This window comes from Coregonus lavaretus, assembly GCF_964263955.1.
Source record: "Coregonus lavaretus genome assembly, chromosome: 21".
NCBI classification, from domain to species: Eukaryota; Metazoa; Chordata; class Actinopteri; order Salmoniformes; family Salmonidae; genus Coregonus; species Coregonus lavaretus.
In genome coordinates this window covers 40,235,193-40,257,094 of record NC_140008.1, presented here as the reverse complement: position 1 = coordinate 40,257,094, position 21,902 = coordinate 40,235,193, and the positions used below count along the sequence as shown (strand labels likewise).

Genomic DNA, 21,902 nt, shown 5'->3' with positions numbered 1-21,902 from the left:
AATGATAGTCCCACTAAGCCCAAACCAGATGGGATGGCATATCGCTGCAGAATGCTGTGGTAGCCGTGCTAGTTAAGTGTGCTTTGAATTCTAAGTAAATCACAGACAGTGTCACCAGCAAAGAACCCCCACACCATAACACCTCCTCCTCCATGCTTTATGGTGGGAAATACACATGTGGAGATCATCCGTTCACCCACACCGCGTCTCACAAAGACACAGCGGTTGGAACCAAAAATCTCCAATTTGGACTCCAGACCAAAGGACAAATTTCCATCGGTCCAATGTCCGTTCCTTGTGTTTCTTGGCCAAAGCAGGTCTCTTCTTATTATTGGTGTCCTTTAGTAGTGGCTTCTTTGCAGCAATTCGACCATGAAGGCCTGATTCACACAGTCCCCTCTGAACAGTTGATGTTGGGTCTGTGACTTGAACTCTGTGAAGCATTTATTTGGTCTGCAATTTCTCAGGCTGATAACTCTAATGAACTTATCCTCTGCAGCAGAGGTAACTCTGGGTCTTCCTTTCCTGTGGCTGTCCTCATGAGAGCCAGTTTCATCATAGCGCTTGATGGTTTTTGCGATTGCACTTGAAGAAACTTTCAAAGTTCTTGAAATGTTCCGTATTGACTGACTTTCATGTCTTAAAGTAATGATGGACTGTCATTTCTCTTTGTGTTATGATGAGTTTCTGGTATTGAGAAGTGAGGATGCAAGGATATACTTAGACACTTTGTAGAAAGTTAATGCAAATGTTGAATTGTCGGTACCGGGTTCGTTACAACAATGACCACAATGGACAGAGCTTTGCCCCTTGGTGTTACGAACTAACTTGAACAAAGAAGACACTCTACCTTATATATCCTTTATTACCCTCTTCCTGTCATACATCTGGCAAGTCTCCATGGGCACTCCCTGTCTTTGATGTTCATAACTCTTTACCCCAAGTCACTATCCTAAACATCACTCATGCTATCCTAAACATCACTAATCTACCTTGACATAATGGAATGTAGACTTCCTGTCTCCTAACCCCTTTATCTAGTAACTCTAACCTGTTCCCCATGATACTATGACATGACATCATTATACCGGTGGTGGTCCTCTGTAGCTCAGCTGGTAGAGCACGGCGCTTGTAACGCCAAGGTAGTGGGTTCGATCCCCGGGACCACCCATACACAAAAATGTATGCACGCATGACTGTAAGTCGCTTTGGATAAAAGCGTCTGCTACATGGCATATTATTATTATTATTATTATTTATACCATAAAAACATCATATCACTTTGCTTATTTGAGCTGTTCTTGCCATAATATGGACTTGGTGTTTTACCAAATAGGGCTTTCTTCTGTATGCCACCCCTACCTTGTCACAACACAACTGATTGGCTCAAACGCATTAAGATGGAAAGAAATTCCACAAATTAACTTTTAAGAAGGCACACCTGTTATTTTTTATTTTTTTAGGGGGTAGATCAGCGTTCATATTTCAGATAGATTGTAACTTCCATCAATGTAATTGTCTGCATCACTTCCAATCCCCCATATGTTTTTTTCTCTCGCAATATATATATATATATATATATATATATATATATATATATATATATATATATATATATACATACATACATACATACATACATACATACATACATACATACATACATATACATACATACATACACACATACACACATACACATAAATACACACACATATATATACATACATACATACATACATATATACATCCATCCATACACACACACATATCCTTTTTAAAATTAAATTTCCCTTCATTACTTTCCAACCCCACCACCCCTTCCCCAATTGGAGTAAACTAGTGAACAACAACACTTAGGCCTCTACTTCCAGCCGATACATACTATAAACATTTTATGGACACAGTCAAATTCTACAATAATTATATTTTGTTTGTTTTTACTCCTGAACTTCCTCCATCTGGTTTGCTTCTATATGCCATATTTTTCTAACTCTGCTCTTTCACAAAAGCTCTCAACCTATAACCTATATACTTATTATGGACACAGTATGCTTTACATTAGTTATCTTGTTGTTATTAGTTGTTGTTATTAGTCCCATCCTTCAGCTCCATTCAACACCTCCCATCTATCTCTTAACACCATCCATATTGGATTTCTATTTGCCATATATAGTGATGATTTACAAAAGTTCTGAACCGTTCTATTCTCATTGTTTCTACAGATCGTAAATTGAAAATATATTTTTTTGCTAAAAGTATTATTATATTATTGATCGATTGACTATGACTTTTCAAGGGTGTGTAGTGTCTATGTTGTATTTTCTATGTTCATGTTCTAGTTCGTGTATTTCTATGTTGGCCGGGGTGGTTCCCAATCAGAGGCAGCTGTGGCTTGTTGTCTCTGATTGGGGACCATACTTAGGCAGCCTGTTGGCACTAGTTATTTGTGGGATAACAAGTAATAAAGAATGTACGCATATCACGCTGCGCCTGGACTTGGGAGGAGATCCTGGACGGGAAGGGATCCTGGACTTGGGACGAGATTCAGGCCGGAATGGATCGCCGTCCTTGGGAGGAGACTGTGGAGGCGCGCTACAGAGAGGAGCAGCGGCAACGCAGAGGGTACCGGCCGAGGAGGAAGCCCGAGAGACAGCCCCAATAATTTTTTGGGGGGGGCTAAAGGGGTGGTTGGCGGAGCCTAGAGGTAGAGCAGAGCCAACTCCCCGTACTCAGGCTAGGGAGCGTGTAGACTGGGCAGGCTCCGTGTTATGCGGAGCCACGTACTGTGCCGCGAGTGTTCCGGCACAGTCCTGTACGTCCTGTGCTAGCACCACGCACGTGTCGTGCTAAGGTGGGCATGCAGCCAGGACGGAGTGTGCCGGCTCAACGCTCGTGGCCTCCAGTACCCCTCCTCGGTCCCGTATATCCTGCGCCAGTGCCACGTGCTGTAGCGCCAGTACGAGTGCACAGCCCTGTACGTCCTGTGCTGATGCCTCACACATATTGTGTGGAGATAGGCATTCAGCCAGGACGGGTTGTGTCAGCTCTCCGCTCCAGACCTCCAGTCCGCATCCACAGTCCGGCCCGGCCCGTTCCGGCTCCCCGCACCAAGCCAATGGTGCGTGTTCCCAGTCCAGCCCGGCCCGTTCCTGCTCCCCGCACCAAACCAGTGGTGCGCGTCGACAGTCCGGCCCAGCCTGTTCTTTCTCCCCGCACCAAGCCTGTGGTGCGTGTTCCCAGTCCAGCCCGGCCTGTTCCTGTCCCTCGCACCAAGCCAGTGGTGCGCGTCGCCAGCCCGGTCCGGCCTGTTCCTGCTCCCCGCACCAAGCCAGTGGTGCGTGTCGTCAGCCCGGTCCGGCCTGTTCCTATTCCCCGCACCAAGCCAGTGGTGCGCGTCGTCAGCTGCTCCACACCGGAGCAAGAGCAATCCGCTCCACCGATGTCCAGTCCAGCTCCGGCCAGCGGGGCCAGACCAGACCAGGGACGCTACGGGGGGGTAGAGAGAGAGTGGTGGTCACGCCCGGAGCCGGATCCGCCTCCGAGGCGGAATGCCCACCCGGCCCCTACCCTCTTGTGTTTGGTTGGCGCGGTCGCAGTCCGCGCCTTTGGGGGGGGGGGGGGGGGTACTGTCACGCCCTGGCTCTGGGGACTCTTAAATGTTGAGCCAGGGTGTGTAGTGTCTATGTTGTATTTTCTATGTTCATGTTCTAGTTCGTGTATTTCTATGTTGGCCGGGGTGGTTCCCAATCAGAGGCAGCTGTGGCTTGTTGTCTCTGATTGGGAACCACACTTAGGCAGCCTGTTGGCACTAGTTATTTGTGGGATCTTGTTCCGGAGGGATTGTTTTGGTGTTATATACCTAGGACTTCACGTATCGTTTGTTTTGTTCGTGTGTGTATAAGTAATAAAGAATGTACGCATATCACGCTGTGCCTTGGTCCGGTTCTTACGACGATCGTGACAGGCAAAGGGTGGCTATTTGAAGTATCTCAAATATGACTTTATTTTGATTTGTTTAACACTTTTTTGGTTAATACATGATTCCATATGAGTTATTTCATCGTTTTGATGTCTTCACTATTATTCTACAATGTAAATAATATTAAAATTAAGAAAAATCCTTGAATGAGTAGGTGTGTCCAAACTTTTGACTGGTACTGTATGTGTTCAACATCCACTGAAGTAGCTAGCAAGTTTACTATATAGCTACAGTATAGTTGCCTTGGTAACCAATCAAACAGACCTGCTAGCTACTTATTGACTCAAGACATTTCAGCTTTTCATTTTTAATTAATTTGTTAAAAAAATAAAACATAATTCCACATTGACATTATGGGGTATTGTGTGTAGGTCAGTGACACAAAATCCATTTTAAAATCAGGCTGTAACACAACAAAATGTGAAAAAAGTCAAGGGGTGTGAATACTTTCTGAAGGCTCTGTATTATGGTGATATTGTTCAATATTAATGGTTTGGGGAGTTTTGTTGATGTGGGTTGGTGCCTGTTTGATGACATTTGGATGACATCAGATTTAATTAATTCATTAATACAATTAAATCCATTAAAGGGGCAATCTGGAATTTGTACATCCATTTTTTAACTTTTAAATTATTAATATAAAGCCATTGATTCTTGAAGAATGTAACTTAGAAATGCCTCATGACCAACAGTCGTACCCCATCAGAACCCAAAATATAAGCTTGTTTTATTCCATTGTTTGTAAAGAATGTATTTGTAAACAAACACTGTATAGCTTCAAAACCTGGTTAAAACTATCATTTTGATCTCATGGATAGTGAGTCCTTGCATCTATGTATTTGAGAGTGGTTACATTTCTCCTGTCCCATTCATCAGCTGTTTACCAAATAAAGACTGACTATCTCATAATAATGACATACTATCTCATAGTTATGACTTACTATCTCATAATAACGACTTACTATCTCAAAATTAAGACTTATGTATCTCATAATAATGACTTACTATCACATAATTCTGACTTACTATCTCATAATAATGACTTACTATCTCATACCTCCTAATCAGATGTATTTATTTTGGTGACGGGAACGGGCTTCCATAGATCTGGGGGATATAACAATCAATCAAATGTATTTATAAAGCCCTTTCTACATCAGCAGATGTCACAAAGTGCTTATACAGAAACCCATCCTAAAACCCCAAAGAGCAAGCAATGCAGATGTAGAAGCATGGTGGCTAGGAAAAACCCCTTAGAAAGGCAGGAACTAGGAAGAAACGTAGAGAGGAACCCTCTCTGAGGGGTGCCAGTCCTCTTCTCGCTGTGCCAGGTGGAGATTATAAGAGTACATGGCCATTAAGGCCAGATTGTTCTTCAAGATGTTCAATTGTTCATAGATGACCAGCAGGGTCAAATAAAAATTATGTACATGTGCTGTAGTTTGTATCTTCATCCACACGAGGGCAGTATCCAACTGTTCAACCCAGGACTGCCAACTTTTGAAGACAGGTTGGAGTGAGATTTGCTATTGTGGATTTCAGTGCCCCCTGGCACAACCCCTACACAGGATTACATTTAGAGTATGCAAATATTTTATATATATATATATATAATTTTTTATATATACTTTTTTACACTTTATTTAAACAGTAAGGAAATTAGATTGGGAGACAGGCAACTGTGAAAAACAGTGGGAAGGTTGGACGCAGGGATTGATCCCTGTTCTTAGGTGGGGAGTTATGTGACATGTCCCAGGGAGTATTACCACTACACCATAGCTCTGCACATGAAATACTCATATTAACGGTTGATGGCACTGGATAACCAAAGCATAGATTGCAGTCTCTCCTTGTCCATAGTCTGCTTTCAAGGTAAGGAAACAAACATGTACATTTGTAATTTGGGTAAACTATCTCTTTAAAATAGGGCTGGAAGAAAATCCTGCTTGCTCTCCACGAGGGTTGGCCACCCCTGATATATTCAGAGTTTCAATTGAGGATTTACCCTGGTGTTTTATCCAAAAGACACAGACTTTTCTGTTTCCATTTACGCAGACCGGCACTTGTGTCTCATTGGGCCATGGCTCTGGTGGACCTGCCCTGACTTGGGGCCAAGCCCTCGGTACTTTTCAGCTTTCATTTACATAACAATGGCTAACTGTGAACTTTAACACTTTTTCACAAAGCAACTGTCTAAATTGATGCAGAGGTTGTTGATTATGCTCGCACCAAGTCTTTAGTGTCAGACCACTAATGGAAACACAATTACACTAGAGCTTACATTAACATAAAACACCAGTGACCAACTGGTGTGGGGGTAAATCTCATTGGAAAAGAAACCCAAAGTTTCCCAAGTGCTCAGTGTTTGAAAATGTTCTTGTTATAACGATTAAGGTGAATGCACCAATTTGTAAGTCGCTCTGGATAAGAGCGTCTGCTAAATGACGTAAATGTAAATGTACTTTCTCAAAATCACACAAACTTCTAGACAAATCGAATGAATATCAATCTTCAGGTGGTTGAGGCCTACTAGTTGAAGATCCTTGTCATCATCTTACTCTAGGTAGACAAAATATTATGTGTTTATGAGTTGTGAGTTCCCCGACCACCTTTGCCTAGTATGTGCACAGTACAAAAAAAAGAAGCTGCAATGTGGGGAATCATAGGTGGCTCGTTTCAGCTAGTTTTATCTTGTTCTTGATACCATGTCTTGTTTCGAGGTGTTTTGACTGATGCTAATATGGCTAAAATTAGCTAGCTAGCTAACCAACAACTTTAACAATGTATTTGAGAGACAACAAGTCCTAATTCATGTACAGTGAGGGAAAAAAGTATTTGATCCCCTGCTGATTTTGTACGTTTGCCCACTGACAAAGAAATGATCAGTCTATCATTTGAATGGTAGGTTTATTTGAACAGTGAGAGACAGAATAACAACAACAAAATCCAGAAAAACGCATGTCAAAAATGTTATAAATTGATTTGCATTTTGATGAGGGAAATAAGTATTTGACACCCTCTCAATCAGAAAGATTTCTGGCTCCCAATGTGTCTTTTATACAGGTAACGACCTGAGATTAGGAGCACACTCTTAAAGGGAGTGCTCCTAATCTCAGTTTGTTACCTGTATAAAAGACACCTGTCCACAGAAGCAATCAATCAATCAGATTCCAAACTCCACCATGGCCAAGACCAAAGAGCTCTCCAATGATGTTAGGGACAAGATTGTAGACCTACACAAGGCTGGAATGGGCTACAAGACCATCACCAAGCAGCTTGGTGAGAAGGTGACAACAGTTGGTGCGATTATTTGCAAATGGAAGAAACAAAAAAGAACTGTCAATCTCCCTCAGCCTGGGGCTCCATGCAAGATCTCACCTCGTGGAGTTGCAATGATCATGAGAACGGTGAGGAATCAGCCCAGAACAACACGGGAGGATCTTGTCAATGATCTCAAGGCAGCTGGGACCATAGTCACCAAGAAAACAATTGGTAACACACTACGCCGTGAAGGACTGAAATCCTGCAGCGCCCACAAGGTCCCCCTGCTCAAGAAAGCACATATACAGGCCTGTCTGAAGTTTGCCAATGAACATCTGAATGATTCAGAGGAGAACTGGGTGAAAGTGTTGTGGTCAGATGAGACCAAAATTGAGCTCTTTGGCATCAACTCAACTCGCCGTGTTTGGAGGAGGAGGAATGCTGTCTATGACCCCAAGAACACCATCCCCACTGTCAAACATGGAGGTGGAAACATTATGCTTTAGGGGTGTTTTTCTGCTAAGGGGACAGGACAACTTCACCGCATCAAAGGGGCGATGGACGGGACCATGTACCATCAAATCTTGGGTGAGAACCTCCTTCCCTCAGCCAGGGCATTGAAAATGGGTCGTGGATGGGTATTCCAGCATGACAATGACCCAAAACACACAGCCAAGGCAACAAAGGGGTGGCTCAATAAGAAGCACATTAAGGTCCTGGAGTGGCCTAGCCAGTCTCCAGACCTTAATCCCATAGAAAATCTGTGGAGGGAGCTGAAGGTTCGAGTTGCCAAACGTCAGCCTCGAAACCTTAATGACTTGGAGAAGATCTGCAAAGAGGAGTGGGACAAAATCCCTCCTGAGATGTGTGCAAACCTGATGGCCAACTACAAGAAACGTCTGACCTCTGTGATTGCCAACAAGGGTTTTGCCACCAAGTACTAAGTCATGTTTTGCAGAGGGATCAAATACATATTTCCCTCATTAAAATGCAAATCAATTTATAACATTTTTGTCATGCGTTTTTCTCGATTTTTTTGTTGTTATTCTGTCTCTCACTTTTCAAATAAACCTACCATTAAAATTATAGACTGATCATGTCTTTGTCAGTGGGCAAACGTACAAAATCAGCAGGGGATCAAATACTTTTTTCCCTCACTGTATGTTTTCAATGAACATCGGAGACTAAATGTAGTTTACATGTTGTCAACAATCTAAGCCAACCCTGTCTGTTTTGTCCCATAGTTAATCTCATTGCAGTCTTTGTTAAGCAGGGTTAGCTGTGGGATGGTTCATAAGCTTACAAAAACAACCCTATTATCACCGACACAGATAATTAGTTGTATTCAAAACATCAGCTCAAAACAAAATACTAAATCGCATTTACTCAGATTCATTTGTGGAAGTTATACGTAATTTACATCAACATTGAATTTGACCTGATGTTGCCTGTCATTATGTACATGATTATGTTGTGCATGGTAACATCTTCCCCCATTTCCACTTCTCTCTCTCTCTCTCTCTCTCTCTCTCTCTCTCTCTCATACGCACACACACATACACACACACACATTTGCATGCCTGTGCATGTACGCTTACAGGCAAAAGCGCACACACACCCACACATGCACTCTCGCAGACACACTTCACACATGTAGGTAAACACACACTTGCAGGCACACACACATACACACACACACACACACACACACACACTCTTAGAGCGGATCAGGCAGATGTGCTTTGAGCTTGTTGAACTCAATTCACATTTTATTCCTCATTTACCTGGTCCCTTTTTCTTTCATTCTCTCTGTTTCTCCTCACCTGTCTTTTGCTCTCTTTCTCTCTCTTTCTCACTCTCTTTTTCTCTCTCAAACAATCTCTTTCTTTCAGTGTTTCTCTCCTCTTCTCTCTGTAATCCTCACAGACATGTTGGCCTCATTCTTGTGCTCCTCTCTGTCTTCCTCTCTGTCTTCCTCTCTGTCTTCCTCTCTGTCTTCCTCTCTGTTTCTCCTCATGTAGAGGCACTTAACCGATATTGGCTTAGCAGATGTGGTTGGCCATTGCACAATGTAACAATCTGATGTAGGCCTATCAAAATTCATTTCATATCCATACTGATAATGTTATTGCATTTTTTTATCTTTCCTCAGGAGGTCCCCTGTGGCCACTCAGCCTCCCATCACCAGAGTCTGTCTGCCAGGTAAGACCGGAATGCACTGCTCTCTTCTACAATGCATCTGGTGTCCCAAAAACAGTGATTTTGGTTTGTCTGTCAATCTGTTTGCCACTGACTTACTGACTTGAAACACTGTCTCAATGTCAAGACTGTTCTCTTGGTCTCTCTTCTATCTGTCTCTTTCCTCCTCCTTCTTTCCCTCTCTCTTCTCTTGATTTCTTGTCTATGTGACCACCCTCACACTTGAACCCTGAGACCTCACCCCCGCCCCTTCCCCCCTCTCATCGGTTCAGATTCCTCTTCTTGGCCCTCTTACATTTACATTTACATTTTAGTCATTTAGCAGACGCTCTTATCCAGAGCGACTTACAGTTAGTGAGTGCATACATTTTTATTTTTTATACTGGAATCAAACCCACAACCCTGGCGTTGCAAATGCCATGCTCTACCAACTGAGCTACATCTCTGACTCTGTCATCAGCCTTAGTAACAGTACATCCCCATCCCCTGTATTTAGTCTGCATTTAGCACTGCTCTGATGGGAAGTTCCAGGAAACCTCTCACTCTCACCACTCTATCCCAATGTATTTATCTTCTCACTGAAAACACAACAGCATGTGAATCCTGCTCATTAGGAATGTACTGGAGCCATTATTAGGGAGTTGAGACTATGGTGTGTGCGTGTGTGTGTATGTGTGTGTGACTGGGAACTCCGTACTGTGTCCTTGAGCTTAAGGCTCTCAGCCTACACTACGTCACTAGCTATCAAACTGGGTACGTGTGTGATAGTGTGAGGAGGGCAGGCTGCCCTAACAACAAGGCCTTTTTGTTACACACACACACACACACACTTGAATGGCGAGGCAAGAGAGATAGAGGAGCTCTCAGAAATGTTGATTAAACATAGCAGGAGAAGTGTGGGATTTCGTTAGTGGTTAGCGTCATAATGAAGGAGACTGGGATGCCATTGAGTCTCCTGCTACAGACAGCCATAACACAGGGAGCTTACTTTCATTCCTCTCATTCCTCTCACTGTGTGTTATCTCAAACACTTCCAGTTATTAGACTTACAATACAAGGAATGCAAGGACAGAGGAGTACACCTTATTATTGGCTGGGTGTATTTACGGGATTAATAACATTGACTTGATCATTCTGATTAACCGGTATTACCGAAGTAAACCCTTTTACTGCATCTGTCTCATTTTGAAGTGGTTTGACTACTAGTTTCCAGAGAAAGAGAAGACAGATTGAAATAGAAAAGTGTGTGATGTGTGTGTGTGTGTGTGTGTGTGTGTGTGTGTGTGTGAGTGCATGTGCGTCCATATGAGTAGGCCTACATTTCTGTATGTGTAAATGCACAGTGTGTACGTGTTTTTGTAGGTGTGTGTTTAGAGTGCAGTCCTCCGCAAGTGTGTTTGTGTATCGGAGTGTGTGTGTTCAAGCGGGTGTGTGTGTATATGAGCGTATGTGTGTGTGTTAATGTGGGGAGGGAGGTGTTCCTGTGTGACAGTGGTGCAGGGCCCTGATTGACGTCAGCCCGCCTGCATGTGGCTTTTGTTGACTTCCTGTCAGCGCAGATGGACAGACCAGCACTTCCAGTTTCTGGAGAGGGAGGGCTCATCAGGTCCTGAGAGTGTGTGTGTGTGTGTGTGGAGGGGGGGGCTGCAGATTACGCTACGAACTGCACTAAGCCAATCCTCCAATATTAAATGTTTCCTCACTTGCTCAGGTTAGCTTAGGTCATATCTAGACACAAGGCTAGTTGATGAGACTTCCACATATTGTAGCTGAATGCTTTGACTGTATTGTTGGTTACCTACTACATAGCTACTCTGCATGATGCCACCAGAAACATGACACCACCCTCTATTTATCACTCCCTCCAGAGAGTGAATTATACTGTGACATTCGCAGGGTCTATATTTTTATTCACAGGACCTACTGTATGTGTGCACATTTTTTGATGGGCCTAGTAAAGACATGTCATTTAACGGCATTTAATTTATTCATTACCTTTTAATTTGGCATGAACACAACCAGTCATGATGTTTTCATCTTATTGTTGAACAAATCACTTCAAAAAGTAGGCTACCTGCGCATGTTCGCCCACTCTAAAATAATTCCATCATCCAAAAAGTGCACTGTGCACTTGCACCATTTGATGAATGGAAAGAAACACCTGTTACAAAACACCCAAAAATGGGGTCTACACTCTTGTGGCCTGAAATTAATTGATGCGTCTTGCTGACAAAATGACCTTTTTTGTTTAAAGAAAAATTGGGAGACCTGAAAAGGGGCTGAAATACAGGACTGTCCCGGGATGACAAGTGCAGACACATGAAAAAATGAAACAAAATGTAAACCATGAAACAGAGGTGGGGGTGTTCATTTAATTTGGAATAAGCTTTTATTTTGATATTTACCACTGTAGCAGTACAAATTGCATTGCATTTTAAACAAATAGGACAATGGTCAAATTATCATTATTTAGAGACTCCCCCCAAAGTTTGACTTTGTTGCATTTAGGGGGGTTCATGTCTCCTTCAGAGGGTCTGAGACCCCCCTGGGCCCCCTGTAATTCACACTCAGCTCTGTCCCTTTCCAAATCGTATTTTCTTCCCATGCTCTGAGAGGTTGCATTCCCACTTCCACCTGTACCCCTCCACCCCTCCAGCCCACCCCCACCCCCCACCCCCCACCATCCCCCATCCCCTCTATGACAGTGGGTGATGTAACCCTACACCCGCCCCTGTCTTTTTCTTTCGCCCTGGAGACAATGAGACAGAGGAAAATAATGATTCCTGTCCCATCCTCCCTCTGTCTGCTCCCCCTCTCTTTATGGCCGGCGGAGGAGAGGAAATGGAGGGCAGGAAGAGGGGAGCAGATTGATCCTGTTATTGGCCTGTTGTCCCTGTCGTAAAGGAATGCGCTGGACGGACTGACATAACCCAGGAGGTGTTTTTGTGTCTGGCAGGCAGGGAGGCTGTGTGTGTGGCCACTGTGTTTGCTCACTCAGCGGACTGGGGGGAAAATAGGATGCGGACAGACAAAGGGCCATTGTCTCTGTGCCCACGTCGCACAAACACGTAGGCACTGGTAGAAACACTCACACACAAGATAAAACACAGATAAACACACACACTGGTCTGCGGTCCGCACACTCGCAGTTCACGCAATGTCATGGCACGAGCTGTGATAAGTGTTAGGGTTAGGCCTCATCATCTGTTCTGTTATTGTTGTGTATGTTGTACAGCCCGGTAGAGAATAGAAAAATCCACAATACTCTGTGTACTATATCTTGTACAGTAGAGAATGGAAATAACCACACACAGACTCCATAAGGTTATCAGGACCTGATGTTTTTATCACAGTGAGGACCAACACAGCGGGGGCTGTTGTCATAACTTCTCACCGGCACACAAATGGCACGCGCCATGTAGCGTACACCGCAGCAGCAGGGCATGCAGGGAATTGGAAAAAACGTAGTGCAATTTCTCACGGTGGCTGATAGAGGAGAAACAGGAAGCGATAGAGGAGAGAGAGGAGAGAGATCGAGGAGAGAGATTGTCACTGATCATTGATGACTATCAGAACAGGTTGGGGAAGTCTGCCTGCTTCCTGGATTCCTGTGTATTTCTCACCAGAGGAATGTTGCTGTTCTGTTGTTGTGATGGTCATGCATAACAGAGGCCTCTGTTACTCTGTCATAGTGGAAATGTTTTCCCCTGCCTGTGTTGACTGGACTATGGATAGGGGGAAACACATACAGTCAGGTCCAACAATATTGGCACCCCTGATAAAGATGAGCAAAAATTAATACAAATACTGAGCTATATTGTATGCTCCAAAAAAATTGAAATTATATTATTTTATGCTAATACAATTACTGATTTTGTTTAACAAGTAATACAAAAAAAACTCTAAAAAATAGGTGTCAAAAGTATTGGCACCCCTGTGTTCTATACTCACCCCTGTGTTCAGCAACCTCCCTATGCAAAGTTTACGGAGCTGACCCTTTAACAAAAGTTTTATGAGATTTGAGAACATATTGGGAGGGATCCTAGGGCATGCAGAATCTTTCCAGATCCTTGATATCCTTTGGTCTGTACTTATGGACTGCCCTCTTCAATTCAAACTACAGGTTTTCAAGTTGGTCCAGAGACTGAGATGGCCATTGCAAAATAATGATTTTGTGGTCAGGTAGCCATTTTTTTATTATTATACTTTTTTGGGGGGTAGATCAGCTTTAATATTGCAGATAGATTGTAACTTCCATCAATGTAATTGTCTGCCTCACTTCCAATCCCCCATATGTTTTTTTTTCCTCACATATATACATATATATATACATATACACATACATACACATATATATATATACACATACATACACATATGCATACATACATTGGGGGAAAAAAGTATTTAGTCAGCCACCAATTGTGCAAGTTCTCCCACTTAAAAAGATGAGAGAGGCCTGTGATTTTCATCATAGGTACACGTCAACTATGACAGACAATTTGAGATTTTTTTTCTCCAGAAAATCACATTGTAGGATTTTTAATGAATTTATTTGCAAATTATGGTGGAAAATAAGTATTTGGTCACCTACAAACAAGCAAGATTTCTGGCTCTCACAGACCTGTAACTTCTTCTTTAAGAGGCTCCTCTGTCCTCCACTCGTTACCTGTATTAATGGCACCTGTTTGAACTTGTTATCAGTATAAAAGACACCTGTCCACAACCTCAAACAGTCACACTCCAAACACCACTATGGCCAAGACCAAAGAGCTGTCAAAGGACACCAGAAACAAAATTGTAGACCTGCACCAGGCTGGGAAGACTGAATCTGCAATAGGTAAGCAGCTTGGTTTGAAGAAATCAACTGTGGGAGCAATTATTAGGAAATGGAAGACATACAAGACCACTGATAATCTCCCTCGATCTGGGGCTCCACGCAAGATCTCACCCCGTGGGGTCAAAATGATCACAAGAACGGTGAGCAAAAATCCCAGAACCACACGGGGGGACCTAGTGAATGACCTGCAGAGAGCTGGGACCAAAGTAACAAAGCCTACCATCAGTAACACACTACGCCGCCAGGGACTCAAATCCTGCAGTGCCAGACGTGTCCCCTTGCTTAAGCCAGTACATGTCCAGGCCTGTCTGAAGTTTGCTAGAGTGCATTTGGATGATCCAGTAGAGGATTGGGAGAATGTCATATGGTCAGATGAAACCAAAATAGAACTTTTTGGTAAAAACTCAACTCGTCGTGTTTGGAGAACAAAGAATGCTGAGTTGCATCCAAAGAACACCATACCTACTGTGAAGCATGGGGGTGGAAACATCATGCTTTGGGGCTGTTTTTCTGCAAAGGGACCAGGACGACTGATCCGTGTAAAGGAAAGAATGAATGGGGCCATGTATCGTGAGATTTTGAGTGAAAACCTCCTTCCATCAGCAAGGGCATTGAAGATGAAACATGGCTGGGTCTTTCAGCATGACAATGATCCCAAACACACCGCCCGTGCAATGAAGGAGTGCCTTCGTAAGAAGCATTTCAAGGTCCTGGAGTGGCCTAGCCAGTCTCCAGATCTCAACCCCATAGAACATCTTTGGAGGGAGTTGAAAGTCCGTGTTGCCCAGCGACAGCCCCAAAACATCACTGCTCTAGAGGAGATCTGCATGGAGGAATGGGCCAAAATACCAGCAACAGTGTGTGAAAACCGTGTGAAGACTTACAGAAAACGTTTGACCTGTGTCATTGCCAACAAAGGGTATATAACAAAGTATTGAGAAACTTTTGTTATTGACCAAATACTTATTTTCCACCATAATTTGCAAATAAATTCATTAAAAATCCTACAATGTGATTTTCTGGAATTCTTTTCCTCATTTTGTCTGTCATAGTTGACGTGTACCTATGATGAAAATTACAGGCCTCTCTCATCTTTTTAAGTGGGAGAACTTGCACAATTGGTGGCTGACTAAATACTTTTTTCCCCCACTGTATCTACTAGTTCTAATGTATCCATGACATTCACGATTTCCTTAAGAGCATGAGGGTGATTGTTTGTAGTGTGATTTCCTTTACGGTCAATTGAGCTATTTAAAACGGTATTATAATCTCCCACTAGTCTTGAATTGCTTGCAAGGTCGATAATTTATTATATACATTTTCAAAGAAGTGTGGATCATCAATTTTTGGACCGTAAAGGTTAATGAGCCATATTTGTTTATGGTCCAATAACATATTTAAAATATTCCATCTACCTTGCATATCTGTTTGGACAATTTGCACATTCGGATCGAAATTACTGTTCATTAATATCATCACCCCTTTTGAGTTTCTTAGCCCATGGGAGAAGTATATTTCGCCCCCCCATTCCTTCATCTAGAATTGTTGAATGGGTTTCCTGTAAACAATAGATATTATATTCCTTCTCTTTGAGCAATGTAAATATTGTTCTTCTTTTGTTATTATCTGCTAAGCCATTACAATTATAACTGGCTATACTTATTTCACCACATACCATAATGAGATAAAAGTTTCAAATCTATTTATCATAATATATGTTTGTAAATTTACCAATAAAAAATACCATAGTGATTGAGTGTCCATGTAGCTGTACCATGATATTTGCAATGTTACTAAATAACCCTCCAATTGTTCTCCACTAATTCCCCCGCTAGAACCCCTCCCCATCCCAAGTTGGGCCGTCATCCCAGTGATCAGCATACCACCCCTGTCCCCCCGGATCCCTATGCCCGCGAGGGGCCAGGACCCATCCATCGAAAACATCACATAGTGCCACCCACAAAACAGAAGCAGGTCAACCGCCAAAAGCATTTCCAATGCTCTCACCTCAATATATTTATATAGCTATTAAAAAAATATCTATTCAAATATCTTGCATATCTTACTTTCCATCATTATCAATTAATGTGCTTAATAATTTTGGCATTCATGCGTAGGATTTTAACCTATAACCCGAATTGCCATTGTATTACATTACATTTTTAACAAGCAACTACCACTTCAGCAAACAACCATTGCGATCCAACCATGTCGGCATTCATGCATAGTATTTTAACCTATAACCCGAATTGCCATTGTATTACATTACATTTTTAACAAGCAACTACCACTTCAGCAAATAACCACTGCGATCCAACCGGAGAATAGGGGCCGAGCTCGCGCCTGCATCCCACACCTGCCGCAAGGGGGAAAGGACGCCATTTCTTTGTGGATTTTGATGTGTGCTTGGGATAACTGTCTTGCTGGAAAAATCCACTTGCGGCCAAGTTTCAGCTTCCTGGCAGAGGCAACCAGGTTTTTGGCTAAAATGGCCTGTTACTTGGTAGAGTTCATTATGCTGTTGACCAGTGGAAGAAAAACAGCTCCATAACATCAACGATCCACCACCATATTTTACAGTAGGTATGAGGTTGTTTTCTGCATATGCATTCTTCTTTCAAGGCCAAACCCACCACTGGTGTGCGTGGCCAAAGACCTCTATTTTCTGACCATATCACCGGTTCCAATCCAAGAGCCAATGTCGTTTAACAAACTCCAGGCATTTACATTTGTTGATTGCTCTCAATAAAGGATTTTTCTGGCAACCCTTCCAAAGAGCCTATTGGAATGGAGGTGCCGTCTAATTGTAGATTTGGAGACCCGAAGATACGACCAAGTTCTATAATTCGTTCTTTAATTAGGTAAATCCGCTTTTAATTTCAACGCACCTGATTGCTGGAACCAACTGCAAAATATACTGAAATTGGACGCTCTGATGCCTCTTGGGCAATTTAAAATATTGATTGGGGAACTATTAGCTGAAAAATGTGGCTGTTTTTATTGATTGTTTGTTGGGTTGTATTTTAGTTTGTTTTTGCACTGATTTTGATTTGCATCTGATTTTGATTTGTCCATGAATTGTATGTGCAGGGCTCCCTGGTCTCAAAGGTGACTCCTTGTTTAAAAAAACTAACAAAAAATGTCTAACTTTGGCCCTTGGATTTTTCTTTGCCTTCCGAACCATCTCCCTCACTGTGCGTGGGGACAAGATACACTTGCATCCAATACCAGGCAAGTTTAGCACTGGTCCAGTGGTTTTAAACTTCTTAATTGTTGCCCTAATAGTGGTAAGTGGTATATTCAATTTTTTAGCTATATTTTTGTACCCATTGCATGATTTATGAAGGTCACTGTCACGTTGTATAATGATTAGAAAACAGGTGCAGGAATACGTATTAGGGTTTTTATTTCCTCCACCCAACACAAGGTACGTCATACAAAATGATGGGGACGAAGCCCAAAACAAACATGTATATATATATAACACAGGGATGGTTCCCAAACAAAAGAGTGAGGTGTAAACCTCTAAACAATACAGGGGACGAGACCCGTAATAACAACAGCACAATACACGGTACTCACGAGACCAACGGACATGGGACAATAATCGACAAAGACAATGGGGAACAGAGGGCACATATTTACACATACTAATCAGGGGGAATGGGAACCAGGTGTGCGTAATGAGACAAGACAGTCCGGGGTTGGTGGTAATGATCCAGGTCAGTGACGCCTAGAAGGCCGGTGACGTAGACCTCCGGAGCTGGTGAACGGAATGAGCAGCAGTACCAGGGGGATCCGTGACAGTCATCAACCATTTGTCTTTTCGTTTGTGAGCTTTTTGCCTTTTCCCATGGAGATGGATGACAAAGGGATTTTACACGCGTTACCTCATTTTTATACCCTAGTGAAACAGGAAGCCATGGAAGGCCACAATAAAGTTCCTTAGGCTGAGAATTTTTTTTTTTTTAAAGGAGAATGTTTATGCAGATTTAATTTTGTTTTATTTTACTTATAAGAATCTTTCGGGGTGCCAACCATTTTCACACCTATCTTTTTGAAAATAAAAAGTATTACTTGTTAAACAAAATCTCTTTCTCTGAGCAATTGTATTCAAATAAAATAATATAATTTCCCCATTTTTTGGAGCATACAATATAGCTCAGTCTTTTTCTCTCATCTTTATCAAGGGTGACAATAATTTTGGACCAGACTCTAAGCATGACGTGGCTTCCTGATCGATCCCACTTCAAACAGTAAAAGGTATCTGTGTGTGCGTGCGTGTGAGTAAAAATTTGCAGGCTTCATTCACACACTGTATGTTTGGCTGTATAGAAAGGCGTTAATAGTCTGGCTTTTAAGTGAAAGTCCCATTGTAAAGCTCCATTGTTAGACTATTTATCTATGATGCATGACATTATCCCAATGGGAGGCCCTGTGTTATTTCAAAGCTAAGCTCAGGAGTAGTGTTTGTTTTGGCATGCAGTAAGCCTAGTCTAAATGTATGGCTAAAGTGGTATGAACAATGTAGGACTGTTATGTAATAGGGCAGGGTTACCCCCCTCCCCCCCCCCGATTCAAATAATAAAGGCTTGATGATGAGTTGGTTATTTAAATCAGCTATGTAGTGCCGGGCAAAAACCTAAACGTGCACCCAGGGGGGCCACAGGACCGAGTTTGGGAAACCCTGCAATAGAGCATAGAGAGAGACACATGGACATGCACGCACACACACACACGTACACCTGCATGCATGCACGAATGCCCACAAACACAAATACACACACACACACAGCATAGGTTATAGGTCTGTTCCCAGGATAAGGCGTAGGATGGCTGTCCATTAGAAAAAGCCAAAAACTCTCTTAAGAATGCTTGATGACTTTGCCAGGCGTGCCAAGTTTTGCCAACCCTCAAAGAACAAAGTGATCCTTGTCAGACCCTGCTTTGCCTGCTTTTGTCAGGTTCCCTTTCCTCACACACACACACACACACACACACACAAACAGGAACCTTCAGGAACACTCACATTCTTATTATAGCTCTCATTGAGTTAAATGAAGTCTGGAGCTAAGGTAAGCACTGTTATAAAACAGGAGAGGGGTAAAGGTAAAGATAGCCTCTGCTATATTTGGTAGTCCCCTTAAGGGGTCCTATTTTGGCTCTTCATTGTCTAAGAGCATCACCAGATGACCCTCTAAGCTTTAGGCACATATTTGGTGAGGGCTCCTCTATGTCAAAGTTCCAGCAAATCACTGATTAATCTTGGAACGTGGCTTAGTTTGTGGTTAACTTTAAACCACAGCACTCAGTACTTTTAAGGCATAAGAATGTGTCGTCCTGTCATTGCTGGTTCATAAATTCCAACCACCTGTTTGCAGTCAAGGCCCTTTATAGTTTAGGGTGGAAACATTACCTATTTCTCTGAATTCAATAAAGTCTGGGCACTTTTTAAGTAACACTTAATACGTCTATTCTCTTTAAACCCTGGTGCTCTCTCTGTCTGTGTGCATCTGTGTGTGTCTGTGTGTGTGTGTGAGTGTGTGTGGTCCTACAATATAATAAATGCCTAGGCTGTAATGACCTGAGCCCATGCAGACAGGGAATGAAGAGGTACTCATCATCATCCAGTTTATAAATGTTAATTAATATGCCCATCCTGGTCTGACCATGCTGCTAATACAGTGCTGGCGTGCAGGAATGCAACAGAGATGTCACTGAGGGTAGAGGGAGAAAAAAAGAAGAGGAGAAAGATGGGGAGATGAGAAGACAGGGTTAGAGAGATATGGAGTCCCTTGCTAACAAATCCAAGCTGCAGGAATGCACCCAAGAGGTCAGAAAGAAGAGAGGAGAGGAGGAGAGGAAGAATGTAGAGACCAGGGAGGAGGGAAAAGAGGGGTCAGAGGTATTAGGAAAGAGTGTGAGACAAACAGGGGGTAAAGAGGATGGATTAGAGAGAGGAAGAGAAGAGAGAAAGTATTGTAGAGAGACATTGACGAGGGAGAGAAAGGATACCAGGAGAGAAGGGTGTAGGGAGTGGCGAGTAGGAGGTGAAGTATGCCCTCTGGTGAAGTATGCCAAAGACACTCAGTGAACTGATAAGGACCCTTATGCTCTTGACTCGTTAAACTAACTTTGTGTGTGCATTCATGTGCGGACGTGCATGCATGCTTATGTGTGTGTGTGTGGCAAGCCTTGTACGTGTGGCCCAGTATGCAACTATGCATCGTGACCTTAGCCTTGCGTTCCCCGGCGGTACGTGCTATACCTGCCCTTTAAGCTCCATCTCTCTCTACAGGCTGCCAGCCTGAGTGTACACATACACAGACACATCCTCCTAGCGCTAACTCAGCTAATCCCCACTTATCCACATATAGTCTCTGCCTTTATTTAAATGTCTCAGTGACTTGCCTATATCTGACAGGCCCAGCTGGAGGTGAGGAGAAACCAGGGGCTCGGGTGATAATAGATACCACGCTGGGTGCACCTGCCTTGGGTTTCTCACTGACACAGAGGTGGCCATCTGCCAGGGACTGGGATGTGGTTCCCTCATGACCACAGCTATACATATTCAGGAATACACACACACACACACACAGACAGCTGATCTCAAGCATTCCCCCTTTGCACTTACACACTTAATTAAGAAGTGATGACACTATCAGACATCTGCCCTTCTCATGGTATCCCTGTTGGCATCAGTAGTGGGTCCTATGGCACGTCCAGCCTTTCTGAATGCCACAGCCATCCCTCCCTGTGCTCTGACACAGCACGTCCACTAAATACCATACCAGCATGCCACACACCGCTGCCCGTTGCCAAGGTGATTATTAGTCCCTGCTGCCCTGCTGGTGGTCAGACACAGTGTGTGTTCCCGGTCAGGACAACCCACATGCACGCACACACACGATATTCCCTTTCCCTCTAGTCTGCAATAACATTATTGGGCAATAGGTACTCCTGACCCCAGATGTCAGAGTGTTGGGCCACTTTTCTCCAGCCCAGTATTATGCTGCCCTGTGGTCCTTTACAGGATTTCTGTCCTCTGTATATAATATTACCTCCTGCCAGTCACTCTTGACTGTTTCCTGCTCACAGGCCCCAGAAGGAGCAGTTAACCAGGCAGAATTCTCTGGTAGCCAGGAAGAGTGAAACAGTGAAACCCGAGAGAGAGTGCTTATGACGGTCAACTGATTATGGCCTCTAGTCTAGCTTACAGGAAGGAAAGAGAAGGGTAGCACAGGGCCAGGTTGTTCTCTGTTCTCTAGTAGCAAGGCAGAGAGGAGTGAAACCCATGAGAGGGTGTTAATGGTGGTCAACTCATTTAAACTGTTAACTGGAACTGGCCTCAGGTCTCTGGTCCCTTTTTGACGGGAAGAGAAGGGAGGCGCTGGGCCAGGCTGGTCCTGGTTGTCTGGTATGCAGGCAGAAAGGAGCAGTGTGAAACCCAGTGTTTATGGTGATCAAATAATTTAGCCTGCTAACTGGATCTGGTCTCCAGCTGAAGGGAAAATTAGTTTTTACTGATTACAGAATGTCATTGTTCCATAGAAACTGAATAGAATATGAATAAACTTTGCAAGCATGTGTGCCTAACTTTAACAAAGTGTCCTCACTAAA

General features: G+C 43.1%; 1 protein-coding gene across 1 annotated transcript in view; it reads left to right on the top strand.

The window, feature by feature from the left end:
* Nucleotides 1-21,902, top strand: part of LOC311149252 (3',5'-cyclic-AMP phosphodiesterase 4B-like) — an 86,749-nt gene that overhangs the window by 16,627 nt on the left and 48,220 nt on the right. Inside the window, exon 5 of the mRNA XM_084186355.1 lies at nucleotides 9,396-9,445. Within this exon, the coding sequence (XP_084042481.1) occupies nucleotides 9,396-9,445 (50 nt within the window). The remainder of the gene's footprint in view (nucleotides 1-9,395; nucleotides 9,446-21,902) is intronic.